Below are 20,616 nucleotides of genomic sequence, written 5' to 3'. Positions count from 1 at the left end.
AAAATTAGGAAACTATACAAACTGAGTAGTCCGTGCGAAGATAGCCAACATCAAGGACACTGGAAGTCAAGGAGCGCCATGGTCCCGTGGTTAGCGAGAGCAGCTATGGAACTAGAGGTCCTAGGTTCAAGTCTTCCCTCGAGTGAAAAGTTTAATTTTTTTATTTTCAGTTTATGTGACAAACTCTTACGTTTTCATCATTTTTTTTGGGAGTGATTACCACATCCACAAGAAAACCTAAATCGGGCAAGGTAGAAGAATCTTTTTACCCATTCGCTTAGTGTACAAGTTAGGTGGGTCGACAACATACTCCTGTCATGAGATGCACATGCCATCACCAGTGTCGTATAGACTATATCAGACGTGTTTTCCCGTGGAGGAATCGGTTGACCTATGACCTTGCGATCAAATGTTTTCGGTTCCCATTGGAGAGGCATGTCGTTTCGTCTACTAATCGCACGGTTTTGCGGTGCGGTCGCAAAACACAGACACTAAACTTATTGCAGTAAACAGAGACGTCAATGAACAGATTATAACTTTGCGAAAATAAAGAAAGTAAAATTTTGAGTCGAGGGAAGACCTGAACCAAGGACCTCTCGTTCAGCAGCTGCTCACGCTAACCACGGGACCACGGCGCTCCTGAGCTCACATTCTTCTCGATGTTGCCTATCTTGCACATGGACTACTCAGTTTGTATATTTTACTAATTTTTTCACGGTTCCACACAACTTCTTCCTGTTTTCTTGATTGACCTGTGTTCAGTTTTTCAAGGCCTATCCACTGTGCCAACTTATAACTAAATCTGAGGGGGGTGCGATGGGGAGGTTCCCTTGATAGCCCCAATCCATGTTCAACTACCACGTTTCCTTCTCTCCCTTTTCCTACTACCGAATTCCAGTCACCCATGACTATAAAATTTTCGTCTCCCTTCACTATGTGAATAATTTCTTTTATTTCATCTACATTTCTTCAATTTCTTCGCAGGACTTTATAATTTACATTTCCACAATACCATACAAAAACTTATGAAATATAACTGTACTTACATTAATATCAGCCATGAGTGCTACAATAACAATACATATCCAGTTGAAAAGAAGTAAGAACAGATAATCAGCAGGGCGACCATCAAAAATACCTAAAACAATGAGAAAAACATTGGCAGGATTTGTAAACCATATTAAAAAAACAACACTGCATATATCTATTCAAATTATCTCCTCAACACCTATTCCTCACAGTAGCTAAAAACTATTCCTTATGCAACCTAAATAAAATATTTTTATACTGGTTATAATGTTCAAAAATGGTATAGATAATATTTACCACACAGCACTAAACAAAGGGTCAAAGAGTGAGCAAATGTTGACACACTAATGCAGCTTTACAGCAGTAACTGTATTGTAATGGAAACAAAATAAATGGTAATTCATCTAATGACATGTTATTCAGAGAATGTGTGGCAGTTGTGGATCCTGTAGTACCCAATATACAAGCTGTGATCAAAAAGTAACGGGTGTTTTTATTTTTCTTTATGAATCTTTATTCATAGTCAACTTTGTCCCCTTCAGACTAATCCACCTCAGATGTAATACACTTGCACCAGTGATTTATCCACTCCAGGAAGCATATCTGGAGCTCACTTTCCATTACGGAGTTTAGCTCCTTCAGCGAGTCTGTTTTTATCTCATCAACGGTGGCAACACAATGTCCTTTCATGGTTCTCTTCAGCCTCGGTAATAGAGAGAAGTTGCAAGGGGCCATGTCCTGTGAATACAGTGGCTGAGGCAACACAACAGTTTTGTTTTTTGCCAAAAAAACACAATCAATCATGAGCAGGAGGATGACTGTGATGTAATTTCCTCGAGTGGTTTTGCGACAATTCTGGTCATTTTCTCCAGATTGCTTCATGCAAATGGTGCATAACTTACAGGTAGCATACCTTATTAACTGTACAACCATAACACAGGAGCCCCCGAAGCATTATCCCATTGTAATCAAAGAAAACAGAAGAATCTTCATGTGATCGAACTTCTTGAATTTTTTTAGGTCTTGGCTCTTCAGGCAGTTTCCATTGGGATGACTGGGCCTTAGTTTCATCGTAATATCCGTATACCCATGCTTTGTCACCTTTCATAAGTCCTGGATCATTGTCGACTATATTCAACACTTTCTGGGGGATGTCTACGCAATGTGTTTCTGGTCTAAATTCAACAATTTTGGAACAAACTTGGTTGCTACCTCTTTCATGCCTAAAACATCTGAAAAAATTCCTTGACATGAGCCAAAGGGTACGCCAACATCATGAGCAACCCCTCTAATGGTGATTTGGTGATTTTCCAGAACCATTTTCTTTACTTCTTCCACATTATTGTTAGTAATTGCGCTAGGGTGCCCAGGGTGGTGGTCGTCATCTGTCTTCTCAAACCTCTTAAACATTTATACCACCAATAAACTTTTGTCTTTCTCCTAGTAGTTTTGCCTAAAGACACAATTCACATTTTGGATGTGGTGCTGCATTTTCTTCCATTTATTAAAGCAAATTCTTTGAACCATCTTTATCGAAAGAAAAAAATTATCTGAGTACTTGAAAACTGTCAAAAACTGAGTATTCAAAACAGCTAAAATGCAAACATACATCAAAAAAATGTATATGAACAACATAAAAAATAAATAAATTGAAAATCCTATGAACACAACCCACTAAATTAAAAAATTCCCATTACTTTTTATCACATCTTGTATCAGTTCAGTTCACACCTATGAAACTTCATCCACACTGTTCTGTCAGCAGTTTCCATTTGACTGGAGATCGCCAGACTAAATTCCCCCCCCCCCCCCCCCCCCCCCCAAACAGACCATTGTATACATGGTATTTCAAAAAATATGTCTACAAACTTTTGGAGACCGGTTCCTTACGCCAAATCAAGAAAAATCATGAAGTAAACACTTGCTCTAAAATGTGTACCTTAGGATATATGAGCACTACTACATCTTTGCTCCTGTGAAAAACATCTCTTTTATTGAAAAAGGGCTGATAGCTCTTATTGTACACATTTTAAATCTCATGTTGACATGATTTTTTTTTCTTATTTATGAGTCAGGAACCTATCCCCAAAGTTTTTAACATCCTGCATAACCACATGCACCACACTACTCCTGTGACTATCCGCCAATCCCCAGTTCTTGTTTCTCCCATCTATGTGCCTCATTCTTGTTATCCCACCCTCGGGTTCAAGCTGCACTACAGGGATGACAGAGGTTCCTTACTTTGGATTATGTGAGTACTTCAGAAATAAGACTTACCTGTCAAATGCTTGGTTACCAACACCACCTGTTTTATGTTAATAACCCTCTTACCCCCCTCACCCGATTCAAATCCCCTCCCCCTCCCCCCTCATCCTCCTTGCAGACTTATCCATCACAATTTTAATGTTTCTTCACTTTGTCATGTCCATCTTCATTTCATGATTTTACTTTTCTTGGTTACTGCTGCTCTGCAGTTCACTGCTTACAATTTTCTCTGCTGCTGTTACTTTTTGCCACGTGCAGTATGTATTTTCATTCTCTCAGACTTAACTGGCCTCTCTCCCATTTTCTCCAACGTAATTCTCACATAATTATAAAATTACATTATAGATATTCCTCTCACCCTCAAGCTTTTTCCTATTGAACTACACTGAACTCTTACTGGCCTTTCCCTCAGTTATCTGACCCACATTCAGCATCTAGTTGCTCACATAGAAATGACAAGCACAATAATGAATTATCGTGTGTGACAATATTGTTAATTATGGTGTTAAATAATTCTATACATACCTGAAATGGTGGCTTTCTTTACAGTTCAGTATCATCACTTCTAAAAGGAAACGTGTTACACTAGACCTTATGGACAAACTTTAAATTTTAGGTAAGTTGAACTGAGGTTCTCTGCAGAAAGCCACTACCACTGATTAAATTGTTGGGTGAACAACTATTTTTGGCTTTAAAAATGAAACAAGACATTATTCGACAGGATGCAACTCAAATGGAGATCGAACTGGGTAAATGGGAGGTTATATGAAAGAGTGAGAAGTAAGAACTTGACTGGTTCATACAACAACACAGTAAAGAAGTTCCATTCAGTTGCTCCATAATAGGGGGAAAAACAGTTGCATATTAGAAACAACTTGATGGCAGTAGCTTTGTTTGCAGCAAGAGAGGGTTGGCTATCACACTGGCAAGACCGACATGGCATGCAGCAAGTGACAGTCAATGGGGAAACTTTCTCAGCTAACAAAAAAGATGCATGTAGGTTTGTAACCAAGATATGGAAGATAACAGAGGAAGAAGATTTTAACTTCTGATGCCCTGTACAATGCTGATGAAACCAGCCTCAATTGCTTCCTTCAAAAACATTAGCTGCCAAGAATAAGAAAAAGTTCACGTGCACAAACAACAGAAACAATGCGTGTTGGAATGCAAATGAGAGTCAAACTACTGTTCATAGTGACTGGGAAATCTCAACATCTACAGTGTTTTCAAAAAAAAGTAATCAAAATACACTACCAATGCAACAATGCACTGAGAATAACACGTGGAGGGACAGAAATAGTCTCTCAGTGGTTCCACAAACCATTTGCACCATTCACAAGAGAAGAGCTAAAGAAGAAAAACATTCTTCTGAAAGCTATCCTTATAACTGACAGTGCTTCCCGTCATCCTTCCGGCTTGACTCAACAGTCTGATGGAATACACTACAAACACACTTACTTTCATCCAATTCACAGCTCTGCTTTAGCCCACTGATTAGGGAATTGTGAAATCAAATTAAAACATCACTATCAACACGGACTTCTTGTCCGCTTGCCACACAAAACTGAAAAAGATTCTAGCGAGGCTATGTTGAAGGTGCGGAAAGAAATCAACTTGCATGATGTTTTCCAAACAGCAGAGGCATGAGAAGGTGGAGACTGGTACTACCAAAATGAAGAGCTGGAGAAAACTGTGATTATCCACTGATGCTAAGTTGGAGCCAGTACTGAGCAACAGCCATGAGCCAGTCAATTCAAATTGTCAGTTGCTGACGCTTTGTACACCGACATGTTCCGCACGCTTCCAGGAGGAGGAGATACTCGTGAAGATTATGTTGCTGAGTGGCTGCACGAGGAAAACTGTGATACAGATCAAACTTTAATAGATGAAGAAATAATCAAAAGCCTACAAGAAAGAAAAGATGATGAAACTGATGAAGAGGACAAGAGGAGTGGAGAGCATGATGATTTCTCACACTGCTGATGCTGAAGCTGCAGGTATCTTCCCTCAGTACATTAAGCAACAACCAGATAATGCAGTACTAACGTAATGCTTGCAAAGCAGATGCATGATAAAGCACACTGCTGTTGATATAATCGTTGTGACAACTCAAAATTTGGGGCATGTTTCACAGTGAGTGATAGTACTGAATATGAACACATTAAAGGACTAAGTTTTCAATGGCAATAAATGTATCTTTGGATTTATTAAAGCCTAATGAGCCAAAATATTAAGAACACCTATTTAATAGTGTGTTATTCCACTTTTCACATACAATGAAAAAGAGATTCAGTCTGGCACGGATTCTACAAGTCCTTGACAGAATTCGAAAAGTATGTGGCACCAGATGCCCATGCACAGATCAAGTAGTTCCCACAAACTGTAAGATGGTCATTTAAGGGCAGGCAGCTGGTGCCCAAGACGTGTTCCAATGGGTACAGATCAGGCACACTTGCTGGCCAAGACATCAATGTGAGTTCTCTGTAATGCCCCTAAAGCCATTGTCGCACGATTCTGACTTTGCAACAGGGACAGTTATCCTGCTGGAAGATGTCATTGCCAAAGGGGAAAACTTCAAGCAAGAAGTGATGCAGGTCGTACGAAATAATGTTCACATAGTCCACTGCAGTCACGATGCCTTCAATTACCACCACAGATCGCATCAAACCCCAGGTCAATGTACCCCATAGCATAATTTTGTCCTCACCAGACTCTCAGGACTGGACGTGTGTGCAGCCTGTAAGGACCCAATCATCAACCTGGTGTAACAAGAAATGCGATTCATTTGATGCGCAAGGTACACAGTGACAACTCAGTGAAGCTGTGCCCACAGCAATCAGAACTGATGTCATTGGGTCAGTACAGGAACAAGTAGGGGTTGTGTGATGTGGAGTTCCATGTTCAACAGTGGGCTTTGAACATCATGCTCCAAACCACTCATACCTGCACTAGCACTGTACTCTTCTGTCAGATCTGCCACAGATTGCTGCCTATCCTGGATTGCACAGTGGAGGATCCTCTGACCTCTGTGATGGGACGTGGTCATCCAATACCATGCGGCCTACTCATTTCACCATCCTTCAACCTGTTTCCATAGGTGCTCTCAACAGTAGTATGTCAACAAGTGACCAGCTTCGCTATTTAAGAGATTCTCGTTTCCAGCTGCAGTGCCACAAAAATGTGTCCTTTGTCCAAACCATTTATATCAGTGGATTTCCGCAGTTTTGGCCTGTATCTTCACTATAATGACTGCCACTTCATCTCTCTTCTGCTTACACTTTTTCCTTACAGTGTCACATGGTCACAACACCACCAGAGGCATTCAGTGCAAAGTCTCGCTGAGAGGAAATAAGTGCAGGTGACTCCTGTATACAAGAAGTGTAAAAGAGTGGACTCACAAAATTACAGAGCAACACCCATACACATAAGCACCTGCCCACAGATCAGCTGGGATTTGGAAAGCACTGTTCATGTGAACTCAGCTTGCCCTTTTTTCGTACAATATCCTACAAACCGTGGATGAAAGGCAATAGCAGATTCCATATTCCTAGATTTCCAGAAAGCACAATGCTTCACTGCAAACTTAACTATGGTTCGAGTATGTGGAACAGGTTGTCATATATGTGAATAGCTCAAAGATTTCGTAAGTGAAAGAACACAGTACGTTGTCCTGGATGGCGAGTGTTCAAAACAAACAAGTTCTCCACTGAAGTGTGATAGGATCACGTTTGTTCTCTATATTTAGAAATAATCTGGAGGATGGGGTGAGCAGCAGTGGTTTGCTGATGATGCTGAAGTGTATGGGAAAGTGTTTTCATTGATTGACTACAGGAGGGTACAGGATGACTAACAGAATTTCTATGTGCTGTGGTGAATGGCAACTTCCTCTGAATCTAAAAAATGTATGTTAATGCAGAGAAGTAGAAAAAACAATCCCTTAAAATTCAAAGTACAGGATTAGTTGTGTGCTGCTCAATTGACTGATTAACATTACAAAGTTATGAGAAATGGAATGAGCACATAAGGTTGATTTTAGGAAATGCGAATGGCCGACTTCAGTTAACTGACAAATGCTAGGAAAGTTTACCTCAGTTATAAAAGAAACGACATACAGAACACTTGTTTGTAACTCACTCTTGAGTACTGCTTGAGTGTTTGTGATCCCTCAAGGTCAGATTAAATGAAGATGTCAAAGAAATTCAAAGGCATGCTGCCAGAGATTTACCAGCATGTTCAATCAACACATTACAGAAATACTCTGTGGACACCAAGGGAAATCTGTGGAAGGAAGTTATGCTCTTTTTGCAGAATACTATTGACAAAGTTTAGAGAGCTGGTATTTCAGACTGAATGCAGACTGATTCTGCTGACACCAACATAAATTTTGGATAAGGAGCACAAGAAAAAGACAAGAGAAACTGGGGTCTCCACTGAGGCATGTAGACAGTCTTTTTTGCCTCACTCCATTTGAGTGGAACTGGAAAGAGCACGAATACCAGTGACGCAAGGCACCCTCCGTCTTAGGTTGCTTGTGGGGTATTTAGGCAGATGTAGATGTACCTGTACCCACATGAGCCACACACAAATGTGTCATGTCATACTGTGCTAATTCCACACACCTGGTAATCCGTCATCAAGTTCCACTCACTTTCCTTTATTGCACATAACTCACCCAGATTAATAGATAGTTAAGACTCCTGTTGCATCAGGCCTTTAACTACAACACTTCGATATGAACATGTTACTCAAGAGCATATTTTAACACTCACAGTGGCATATCTATTATTAATATTGTGGTCCAATCAGGTAATCTTACTGTTCCCAACTTCATTTATCACACCCTCTTAGGTTGCGTTTCTAATATAACAAATAATGAGACAACAAATTTCTGACAATAGTCATGCATTCTTACCAGTTTCCAAAAGTAATGAATACTTGTATAAGAAGTATAAATTTATTAAGAAATGGAATCCTGTTGAAGCAGTAATGGGGTAGTAGAAGACAGCTGTGACTGGCCTCCATATCTGAAACATTCGAAAGCATTTGTAAGTCAGGTAAGACCTACATATCAAATGAACAATAATATATAATATAATATAATAATATAAAATATATAATAATAAAGATGTATCCACAACCGCCCCCTCCCTCCCCCAAACTCATCCACAAAAATATTCTTTCAAAACCTCCATTATTATATCAGGAACACAGATCTTCTGACATGTACAGTCAAATATCATCGAAGGCAGAAGAGCAGCATTTGTTTATCAAGCACTGAGACAGGAATAATCAGCAGTGAGTGCCAAAAATTGGCTTCTTCATATTTAGATGGACTTCTTTCTATTTAGAATTTTTGTCACTTCCTTTGCAAGGAAAAATTGATTTATGAACCACAATAAAGTAAATCATAGCTGAAAGATGCATTATTACTACTACTATTATTATTACTATTATTATTATTATCATCATTAATCCAGATAGTTGTTCCTGTTAACAAGTGACTTGCAGGATGCGGGGAGGCACGCCAGCCCCAGACTAAGTCCACCTCGCAGATTAACGACGAGGGCCGGTGTGTGGACAGTCTGGATGTGGGTTTTACGCAGATTCCCACATCAGGACTAGGCCCTGTTGTTCTGACAGTGTCCTAAGGGGCAACGGTACCTGTCCCCACAAACTTGCAGGCATAGGCAGAAAGTGTCGGCTACCCACCAGGCAGTCTGATTCACGCGCCCAGCACACTTACGACCTGCTCAGCCACCACTAGCCACTCACATTCCACTTCAGTTACATGACTTACAAACATTTCAAAAATGCTCTCTCTCTCTCTCTCTCTCTCTCTCTCTCTCTCTCTCTGTCTGATAATAATAATAATAAATGACAGTAGAACTATCTGAAGAGAAAGCAAGAAGAGCACGAAGCGTATTCTTGGAAAAAGAGTCAGTGAAAGACAGTCAGAGAATGAAGGAACTCTGAAGAAAGAAATGAACTTAAAGAATGAAGATTAATGTACAACACAGGCAGCTGAAACAATCAAATAAAAATTCAACCGTAACAAATATTTGTGATCTCTCAGGTTTTCTTGGTGTGGAAGATTAATGGTGTACTCCCAGGTGTTCAGCCAAGTTGTTGCTGTTTCAATTTTATGCACAGGATTTTGACGACTCATTCAGTCTTCTTTGGGTGCTCTGAGTTGTTCTGTGAATTAAGCTCAGTTGAAAGTTTCATCAGTTTTCACCAGTCCTACTATTACCACAATTGCTGGACGCTCCTCATCACTTTAAGTTGCTCTCTAATAAGGTCAATGCCCCTTATCATTGTCTTTCACCCTTCTTTAATGTCTGTTTTGTCTTTTGCTCTAATGAACACAGTATTACCTTGCCCAGCACCTGCTGGTCGAATCTTTGAAGCAGTCTGGATTTCCGATTTTTTGCTACCATGATGGACCTGCTACATCAGCTATTAAATAGCAAATTTCTTTTCAACCAAAATAATCTCAGCAGCCCCACAAGTTTTCAAACCTTTACAGTGGGAAAATTAAGTGTGAATGTATGTTAATGGGACACAACTGACCCACGTTATATAAGAACAGACAATAACATGAACAACTAACTTTTGATACCTTGCAGATTTATTGGTTATTTTTCTTTGAATGCCAGTAATCAGAGTACCTAACACTGAACATACCATCCTGTGCTACATTGCTACTCCTCTTGACTCCGTGAAACTTGGCATTTTGGTCATGAGCACATGTTCAGTTGTGCAGGTTTTAAGGAGTTTTTGGGCACGGTCGACTGGTGTGACATAACTGCCTTATGGGGCAATTACATACAGGTTTGATAAACAATGCGCACGGTTCGCGATGTGCACAGCTTGCCCTTACCACTCAATTACAAGTTTACTTCAATGCCTGCTGCATGGTAGCACACTCCTCAAATATACCAATTCATTCACTATACAGTAAAATTAGATCGGACATCAGTATATGTTATAGTTATACTGATAGGAAAATCTATCTTGTGGGATTCTGAATGAGATATAGTATATTAAGTTATGGATTTCATGATAGAGTAACCCATTTGAAGCGCTGAGAACCATAATGTACATCATCGTCGAGTGTGAAATTGTGTTCGTGCTTCTGACATGTTTCACCTTATGGTGGGTCAGGTTTATCTGTTTGGAGTTCACTTTTTACTGTGCAGGTATTGGCTTTCGTGTGCAATGTCGACATGAAGTCTATTGAATCTTTTTTTCAAGTGCTAACAGAAAACAAAATTCCCAAAGGAACTAAGGCCTTCCAGAGCAGATCCATTGACTGAGAAAGGACAAAATCAATTAAGCGTGACTACAAGCAAACATTTAATAAAAAAGTGTGTAATAAGTACAAGTTGTTGTGTTGGTGCAATGTAAGAATGTGTTTTTATTAACTAATACATGTGTTAGGGATCTTGTACATTTGCCTGGAAAAATAAAAAAGCATGAAAACTCCAAGTTACAAAAAATGTGAAATGGAGAGTAGCGAAAGATTAAACATTATTTCATTTTTGCAATACACTATTCTTAATTACATACAAAACAACAAAAATCCATAAAAAGAATTCTTTCTTTTTCAGACAAGTTATGCTTTTATTATTATTATTTCATTCCTTTCTTATATGTTATGTCTGGTTAAGAATGAAAAGTGACGCGGACCTTGATCAAGTGTGACTTCCTTTTAACTGTACAGTATATGTTACATTACATTTAGGAACTTTCAAGTAATTGAACATGTATCAATAATTACAGATTATATATACCAAACGAAAGCGCTGGCACGTCGATACACAAACAAACACAAACATACACACAAAATTCTAGCTTTCGCAACCAACGGTTGCCTCGTCAGGAAAGACGAGGCAACCGTTGGTTGCAAAAGCTAGAATTTTATGTGTATGTTTGTGTTTGTTTGTGTGTGTATCAACGTGCCAGTGCTTTCATTTGGTAAGTCAAACCATCTTTGTTTTTAGATATATTTTTTCCCACGCGGGAAAAATATATTTAAAAACAAAGATGATGTGACTTACCATACGAAAGCGCTGGCAGGTCGATAGAAACACAAACAAACACATACATACACACAAAATTCTAGCTTTCGCAACCAATGGTTGCTTCGCCAGGAAAGAGGGAAGGAGAGGGAAAGACGAAAGCATGTGGGTTTTAAGGGAGAGGGTAAGGAGTCATTCCAATCCCGGGAGCAGAAAGACTTACCTTAGGGGGGAAAAAAGGACAGGTATACACTCGCGCGCACACACACACACACACACACACACACACACACACACACACACACACACACACACATCCATCCGCACAATACAGTCACAAGCAGACATCAATATGTAATATTTTTGGTGTCTGTAGATGTCACTATGCACATAAGTCTGTTGTTCTTAGTTCTGTGTTACTCTTCATACAGTTAGTCACGAATAAAGTTGTCCAGTATTTACATGTCATGCCTCTATTGTCAAACCACAGCCAACAGATTATGGGTCCAGGTTATGCATCCAGGAAAAGTGACATTTTTCGACTGGACGAAAACTTGAATTCACAATCTGAAAGTGCAAAAACAAACAAGTTTGTGAAGACAAACATGGCACATGTGACTGCTGCACACTAATGTTGACTGGAGATGCTGTCATATGATAATTACGACAAAATGAGAATACAAGCTGGAGCACCACTTATCAGAAACGACACATGGGGATGTGGGTCTGGAGAAATACCACAACCTGCAGCAACTGGTGAAGGTCAAATGTTTGCTGCTGCAGAATCTGCATGCAAAGCAAGGCTTTCGACAGACATGAAAGCAAAAGCAGATTTTATTTTATCCACAAATCCCATCAAGCTGTAGCAAGTAAGTAACTGCACTAAATACATCAAGTCAGGCATGGCTTAAACTAGAATCAGTCAGAGGATTCAGACAATCTGTTCGCAAAGCAACCTGCTCAAATGGCTAACGCTTTACAGCATGGATCATAATGACGATGTGACACATCTTACTGAATTCTTCAATACTGCAGACAAGTTACATGCAACGGATGTTGAAAAACGGTCATAAATTGTCAATAATGCTGCTCTACAGTCTTCCATGTAACTACGACAATTTTAGACTTGCTATTGAATCTGCAACATGTAAAGAGCCTGTAAGTAAAAATCTTGGAACAACACAATGCAACGATTGAGAAAGACAGTGAAAATACTAGTGCCTTGATTTTTGTTAACTCTGGTAAATGTTTCATGAACAAGTAAAATAGCGCTATGAATGAGTAATAGTGACAAACTGCAACACAATTTTAAAAAATGGAAAAAAAATCAGCATACAAATGTAGCTTTTGTAACAAGAAGCTGAATGTTTTTTCAAGAAGAAACCAAGTGTGCAAGCTGCAAACAATGTCGACAAAGCTAATCACTGTTTCTCTATGAACAAGCCTGCTTAGAAGAGAATTTAATGCTTGCAGGCGATAGTGCTACTCAAGTAACAGCTAAATGTGATCTACACATTGCAAAAGTAGCCAATGGTGCCAACTCCGAAACACTAAGAAACCCTTTATATGTGGTAAAACTCTGAATAAATTTCATTTCTGTGGCAAAAGACATGGATAACAACCACACAGTGACATTTGAGAAAACTCTTACAGTTATTCGAGATATTAATGGCAAAGTCAAAGTGATTGCATATGAGTTGGTAACTTGTTTTATTTACAAGACGGTGGTCCAAAAGTGAGCACCAATGCTGAGTCGAAAGTTATAAAAAGTATGCATATCTAGCATCGTCAATTAAGCCACACGCTCTTGTGAGATATGATCAAAATGCTCAAAAATGAGTAGGTCTGGAATTCAACAATGTCACTCTTACTTGATGCATAATGTGTCTTGAAGAAAAAGTCACATACAGTTCTTTCACTAAATGAGAAAGAAACTTCTGGAGTTAATCTACTTTGATGCCTGTGAGGTATCAAGTCTATTTCCTTCTTCAACATAAAGGAGTTGTCAACAAAATTGTAGAATTCAATAATCTACTTTAAAATCAGACTGGTCATAAATTAAATCTTTTCAAACAGTAAAGCTTTGAAGAAGACAGACGTCCAACAACCACACACACACACACACACACACACACACACACACACTATCTCTGGTTGCTTGGCTGATTTGAGGGAAGGTGCCGAACAGAAGAAGAAGAAGAACAAGAAGAAGAAGAAGAAGTAGTAGTAGTAGTAGTTTTGCTTTCTACCTGCATGTCCGTCGCTATAATCCATCTCCATACTACCCACCATTGTGGCATCTGGTGCCTTTTACACTAGCCTGGTTGAGTCTGTATGCAGAAGCTGCCTAACTACCGCTGCCGATATAAACGGAGGGGAGTGGGAGAGGGAGAGGGTTCAATCTGCTCCCCAGGGAGTACCACCGAGGACACGTGCAACATTGAGGGACCACAAACAGCGGGCTGCCTGGTAAGACGTGAGAGGACCAAGAAAGTTTCCTATAGAGCAGGAGCCCCAAAAATTTTGCAGTTTCAACGATAAGAAGAGCAACAGGCCCAAGATGCAAAGGTGGTGGAAGAAACCAACTGTGCTGCCAAAAATTCATACAAACTGTTTTGTCAGTGGAAAAACGAAAGCCAGTGCCGATGCTCTTTGAGTAAAGATGATCGAGACATCACTGAATATTCCGCTCAATGAGACAAGCCCATGTAGAACTGCAATAGATGGCAAAATTGTTAAAGAAAAGGGAGCCAAAGATCCCCAGAGGGATACAGGCCATTATAAGGTCAATGGCGATAGCAAAGAGGATGACACTAAGGATGAAACCCTGGGGCTCATCGTTCTCCTGGATAAGGTATCCGACAAGGCAGAACCCACACATACCTTCAAAAGTTGGTCTTTTAAATATTCCTGCAGGAAATGGGGCAGGTGGCCACAGAAGCACCACATTTACAGTGTAACGAGGATACTAGTCCAAATGCAGTTGTCATAGGCTTTCTCCAGAACGAACAAAACAACCTCAGTCTCGAATTTCCACAGGAAACCATTCACAATGTGGGTAGACAAAGTGACAACATGGTCAACTGCAGAATGGTGCGATCAAAATCCACACTGTGCAGTGGTTAGTAAATTGCGAGACTTGAGCCACCATACCAGCTGAGCATGAATTACATGTTCCATCACCTTGCAAACACAGCTGGTGAGAAAAATGGGGTGGTAGCCCTTACCAGGATTAGGTATAGGTATGACAGTAGCTTCACGGCAGCATCTGGGAAAGGTGCCCCAGATGTGGTTGTACGTACAAAGCAGAAAGTGCTTGCCCACAAGAGAAAGGTGCTGCAACATCGAAATGTGAATATCGTCCGGACCTGGGGCAGAGGATCAAGATGAAGTGAGAAGAGTATCTAGCTCCGTCACAGTAAAGGCGGCATTGTAGCACTCAAGATTCTTAGAAGAGAAGGGTATGGCCTGAGAGAGAGAGAGAGAGAGAGAGAAAGAGAGTGTGTGTGTGTGTGTGTGTGTGTGTGTGTGTGTGTGTGTGTGTGTGTGTGTAATGGGCACCCAACGGTGAGATGAGTGCCCTTAAACTTATGAAAACAAATGAATGTGGAGATGAAGTATAAGTGTTGTACACACATGCACTCGAAATGATCACACAGTCACTCTGCATCACACACTAAAACCAAGGGGGGAAGAAATCTAATCAAGAGATTACAACACAGAGAAAACAAATTACAGAAGAACTAAAAGAAAAGAACAGGAAAATGTGACTGGCTGACCAGTTACAAAAATCTAGGGTGAGGCAGCCACACTTTGATACATTAAAAACATCTCCCTAAAATCTTGTTAAAAACCTTGGACAATTCACAAAACTTTAAAATCCTAACCACATTTGTTTGACAGTTACATTAAATAGACTGCAGTTCCACCAGCAAATCCGCTGGTCAACAAATAAAATGCAGTGTAATAAAATGTGGTGCACCCTGATCTGCACACCACAAGCATGACACACTGGAGGGGCCTCTCGCTGGAGTAAGAATCCATGTGTCTTAGGGCTGTGGCCTATGCGAAGAGGAGTAAGGAGGAACTCGTCCCACTGATGTGGCAGAGAGACACCTCCTTCCTCAGTTGTTTTAGTTTTAGGTGCGCATCCTGGATATTCTGGGTTACTGTATCCACTGGGTACAAATGTTGGAGACAGTAAAGGGGCACACAGAGACTCTGAGCAGATGAGAAATCTAACACCAGGAGAACATCTCAACCACTGCAGTGATCGCAAGATCACATATTTCGGCATCAAAGATGGTAAATTACAGAGGCAGTCTTACCTTGAGGACACGATCCAGGAAAACAACAGAGCAACCAACAGAGTTCCCATGCTTAGACCCATCTGTAAAAACAACTACATTGTCATGGTACTCAGATAAAATATCAGAGAATATCGCATTAAAAACTGAAGCAGGAGTGGTATCTCTCCTGAACTGCACCAAATCTAAATCACGCTGGGTCTCTCCAGTAACCAGGTTGGCAGACTGTTAGAACCCTGGATTTGGGGTAGTACTGGCTCCATGCTGCATGCGGATCCCAAATGGCTCATGAACAGTTGGAAAAAAGGCGTTCCAGAGGTTGACGAGCAACAGTATGGTGAAGATGGAGTGCCAAGGAACTTGCATGCCAGACGCACCATGAGCTGCTGCCGGATGGTAAATGGCGGTTCCCCTGCCTCAGCACAGATGCTAGGTATGAGACTGATCCGATAAGCACCTGTGGCCAGCTGAATCCCCTCATGATGGACAGTGTCAATGATCTGCAAGTAAGGGGGTCTCACTGAGCCACACCCCATGCAACCATAGCCCAGCCGCGAACGCACAAAAGCCCAATAAAACTGAAGGAGACAAGCCCTGTCCACTCCCCAAGACCTGTGGCTAAGGTACTTGATGATGTTCAGCGCCTTGAAGATTCTACCTTTCCGGTCACACAGGTGTGGTAACCACAACAATCTAAAGTCAAAAATGAGGCCCAGAAACCGCACTGTGTCCCTAAAATGTAGGATATTCAAGGCAGGCAAATTACAAAGATGACGAGAACAATTAAAATAAAAACACGCACGCACACACACACACACACACACACACACACACACACACACACACACACACACACACACACACACACACACCACAGCTGCAGAACACTGGAAACCTATCTTTGCAGCCCACTCCTCTAACTTCCGCACTTTAAGTTGCAACTGACAGTTCGCCGTTGCAACACTTGTGGAGGAACAGAAAACAGCAAAATCTGCCTACAAATAAGGAGCACTGTACAGGACTCCTTACTGCAGATGTGATACTGTTGATGGCTGTGGAAAGGAGGCTAACAGTTAAAACACTGCCCTGAGGAACACCATTCTCCTGCTAAAATCGATCAGGTAGTGTGTCACCTACTCAGGTTCTAACAAACCATATGAAGATGGGGAGATGGCCCCATAAGCCCCTTGATGCAGTTATGTGAAAATACAGTGTGTCCTATCATATGCCTTACTTATATCGAATCTTTATTTGGACTATGTCCATCGTTTTATACCACAGAGGTACATAAGTATCGTAGAAACATGAAAAACAATCATTTTCACAGAATCGAGCACTCATACAAATGCTGCATTTTTACATTTGCTACTGTACCATTATAATATGAACCCAACAAAGCTGATCTGGAGCCAAGCTGTGGAATTTGGCCTGAGAAGTAGCAAGAGTGTTAGGCTGCCAGACGCACTGGAACTAACGCACAAAGCTCTTTCACACATCAGTGCCGAACGCTGCCATGTATAGAACAGCTCGTCATAAAAGAAGAGGAGAAAATGCTGCGCCTGGTTGGCTTCGAAGATTCTGTTGTTTATAGGCTCATTATCAACGTAGCAGGTGATGCTTCCAGAACTGAAATGTGTATCTCTGATTCGGATAAGGAAGGAGCTAAGAGATTACCAGACGACTTACTGTAAATAATACCTTCAGTGGCTTCAATATTTAACTACACAGTGAAATCTTTCAACACACTCTTACATTACATACAGCTTATGCAGAATAATTACCCTGTGGTTAAGTCAGGAATTTTCATCATTCTTGTTTTTAATTACAATAGTACATTAGCTAAAAATGATAATGTGTTGCGGTTTTCGTCCAGTCGTCTAAGGAGCGTATTGTGGGAGACTTGCAGATGGGACAATCTCAGGAGGAGGCTGCATGGTTGCCATTGCAATTGGTACAGTGGGGAGAAGGTGAACAATTGCCCTCATGACCATCCCTACCACAGGTTACACATTTGGCTGGATGTCAATAGGGCATTAGAGTGTGGTTGTAACGATGACACTGGTAACACTGCATCAGATTCAGAATGTATGGTCGCACTGTGATAATTTCAAAGCCTGCTTTCATCTCTGATGGAAGTACTACTCTATCAAACGTGAGAAAAAGAGTGAGTGTGGGCACTAAGGATGTGTGTACCATTTTCATCACATGATGGACTGCTATGGCACCCTGATCAGAGAAGTACGTTTGGATTTCTGCCTCGGTCATACCATTGAGCAGCCTAGTGTAAGTAACACCATGGAAAGAATTCGGCATTCAATGAGCCTTGACGCGAACAGGAGAGGCGTGGAGGAGCGAAGCTGCAAGCAGCTGTTGTGCTTGAGAATCAGAAAAAGTCTCCAAACAAAAAGTGCCACTGCATGAACTAGAGCAGGATTTCACAGGGCCACCAACTGCATCAACACCTTTCTGAATAATAATTGGATTTGCCATAGCAAAGGACTGACTGTCTTTAGTACATGAAACCATGAATAACAGTGGTGCAACTGGGAGGGTCTTTGAACCATTAACCTTATACTGTTTACGTTTTGTAGCCATTGACTGGTTCATTGTGAGAAAATCATCCTTAAGTGCCAGCGTGACTGAAGGTGTGCTCTTTCAGAAGGGGGCACCTTGGCCTTAGGTGATTGTTGACACCTCAGGTCACACCTCCTGACACCTGACAGAGGGACCAATCAGGAATTTGGGAACACAGCAGCTCTGACAATCGCCCCTCCCTGAGCCTGGCCTGTACCGGGGGTATGTGCAAACCCTACCTGTCAATCTGGGGTGGGAATTATGCATTACCCAGTAACCTGTTATGCGTCAGATGCATGGGCCAGTCTTCAGGAGCACACAGGGAGGAAGAAGAAAAAAAGGGAACCTAAAATGCCAAAGCGGAGGAACGATAGGAGAAGGTGAACAAAGAAAGAATAAAGAAATCAAAGATAGTGGAGAGTATTCTGACATTGACCATTGAAGATGCAGAATACATTTCCAAAACAGCCCAGACAAGTTCCCTAAGGAAGGGGAAAAAAAACAGCATGAGGATAGCGGGAAAAGATGTTGCAAGGACTGAGGCCCCATGGTAGCCAAACATGGACCCGCCAAAGTGCACAGAACTCCCTTGAGGGTTGCCAGTGGTCCCACGAACGAGGATGGTAGAGATCACGGGAGGAAAAACACAAACAGCACAGCCCAGTCAAGGGGAAGGGATAAGGTGCAAACAAAGAGTGATAAGGGACACCAAGGCAGCAGTGGTCCCCAGGAGCGCTACGCGCGGGGGGCACCAGAATTGCCACTGACCTGTCCCAACACCTGCATCATACCATTCTCATGATAAAAGGGAGATAACACCAGGGGAAGAAGATACAAGGAAAGGGGGAAACAAAACTGCACAACAGATCAGACAAAATGCAAGGAGAAACTGGTCAGTGTGAAGGCAAGGTAAAGGCCTCCATAACTAATGCCCAAAGCAACTGAGGGGCTCAAATGCCAGAGGAAAATACAAGGACTTTTATCTGAGTAAAAACCACTTTCGCGAAGAAAACAGAAGACAAACGCAACCATGTGACAGTCGTCTGCTAACACCCAAGACAAGGAAGGTAGGAGGGCATATTTAGTGCGAAGGGTCAAAAGGTGGGGGCAAACCAGTAAAATATGGATCACCATGAGCGGAGCCGCAACTAGAGAGGGTGAGTGATCCATAGCTCACTAAAAAACCATGGGTCAACCTAGTATGGCCAATACAGAGATGCCAGAGGAGGGTAGATTGCTGCCAGCAGAGGCACAGCGGAGAACTCCACATGGTGGGAGTCTCCTTGATGGAATGAATTTTATTAGACAGAGGGGTAGCCTCCCAAAAGTCAGCAAGTGATTTAGCAAAAAGGGATTTGATATAAAGCCACGAATATGCCACTGGATGGGTCAAGGAGTATGGGGGGGTACATGGTCACCCCCCCCCCCCCCCCTCAGGACAGATGATCAGCATGTTCATTACCCAGGATACCTATGTGGCCAGGAACCCAAAGAAAATCAATGGAAAAAGCAGCAGCACCGAGCTCAACGAGGTCATGGATGGCAGAGACGAAGGGTTGGTATGAAAAACACTGAGCAATAGCCTAAAGGCCACTCATCGAGCCCACACATAACAAAACTCAGGTGAGGGAGGACTGTTTAATAAAACAGAGTGCCCAAAAGATGGCCATAAATTCCCATGGCAGGCAGGAGATGTTACATGCTAACAAGCATGAAGGCATATCCCACACTATCAGTGGATTTGGAGCCATCAGTGTAAAAAACAGTGACGTCCTGTAACATTCGTAAAAGCCGTCATAACAAACAATGGAACACCAGTGGAGCCTTGGTGGCTTTTGATCCCTGAAAGAGATCCATCTGAATCTGTGGTCAAGCAACTAATGGAGGAGGAAAGAGGACAAGGAGGGGAGATGGAAGTCACGGTGGTGAGAAGCAAGGCAGAGCCCAACTGGTGAAATCACGTGAGTGCGAGCAGCAAGGGGGTGATGGCCTGAAGCCACAAAAGGAATAGAATAGGAAGAGTGTGCAGGGGAAGAGCAGATAGTGATTGCATAGGAAACCAGGAGTTGGCATCACTAAATCGAAAGGGGAGGGATCCCAGTGTCAACCACAAAACTACAGACAGGGTATCAGTGGCTACATGGATACCACAATGGTGAACTGGGTGCAAGAGGAGCAGCACAGAAAGGGCAGTTTATCTATTAACTTGACAGCTATACCCCAGATGGGACAGAACTGATGCCCAGTAAAGGTGCAAAAGGGTCAAATAATCTGCGCCCCAAAGAAGTGTGGGCAAGGAAGCGGAGCACATCGAGTTTAAGAAAACAGAGAACCTTCAGATGAAGGATACGGGGCAATGAAGTAAGCTTGTTGTCAAAAAGAAGACACGCAAAGAAATGGAACTAGGGGACCATGGTCAG

The 20,616-nt window shown here is 41.6% G+C and overlaps 1 protein-coding gene across 2 annotated transcripts in view; it reads right to left on the bottom strand.

Moving 5' to 3' along the window:
• The window catches only part of LOC126416173 (derlin-1), a 132,732-nt gene that overhangs the window by 58,727 nt on the left and 53,389 nt on the right, over positions 1-20,616 (bottom strand). For both annotated transcript variants that reach the window (XM_050083745.1, XM_050083744.1), the window contains exons 3-4: positions 8,207-8,318; positions 1,047-1,138 (exon numbers count right to left, since the gene is read on the bottom strand). In XM_050083745.1, coding sequence (XP_049939702.1) covers positions 1,047-1,138; positions 8,207-8,318 — 204 coding nt within the window. The remainder of the gene's footprint in view (positions 1-1,046; positions 1,139-8,206; positions 8,319-20,616) is intronic.

Source organism: Schistocerca serialis, chromosome 8 (genome assembly GCF_023864345.2).
Source record: "Schistocerca serialis cubense isolate TAMUIC-IGC-003099 chromosome 8, iqSchSeri2.2, whole genome shotgun sequence".
Lineage (NCBI taxonomy): Eukaryota > Metazoa > Arthropoda > Insecta > Orthoptera > Acrididae > Schistocerca > Schistocerca serialis.
The sequence above is the reverse complement of the archived record's forward strand: the minus strand, read 5'-3'. Positions and strand labels throughout refer to the sequence as shown.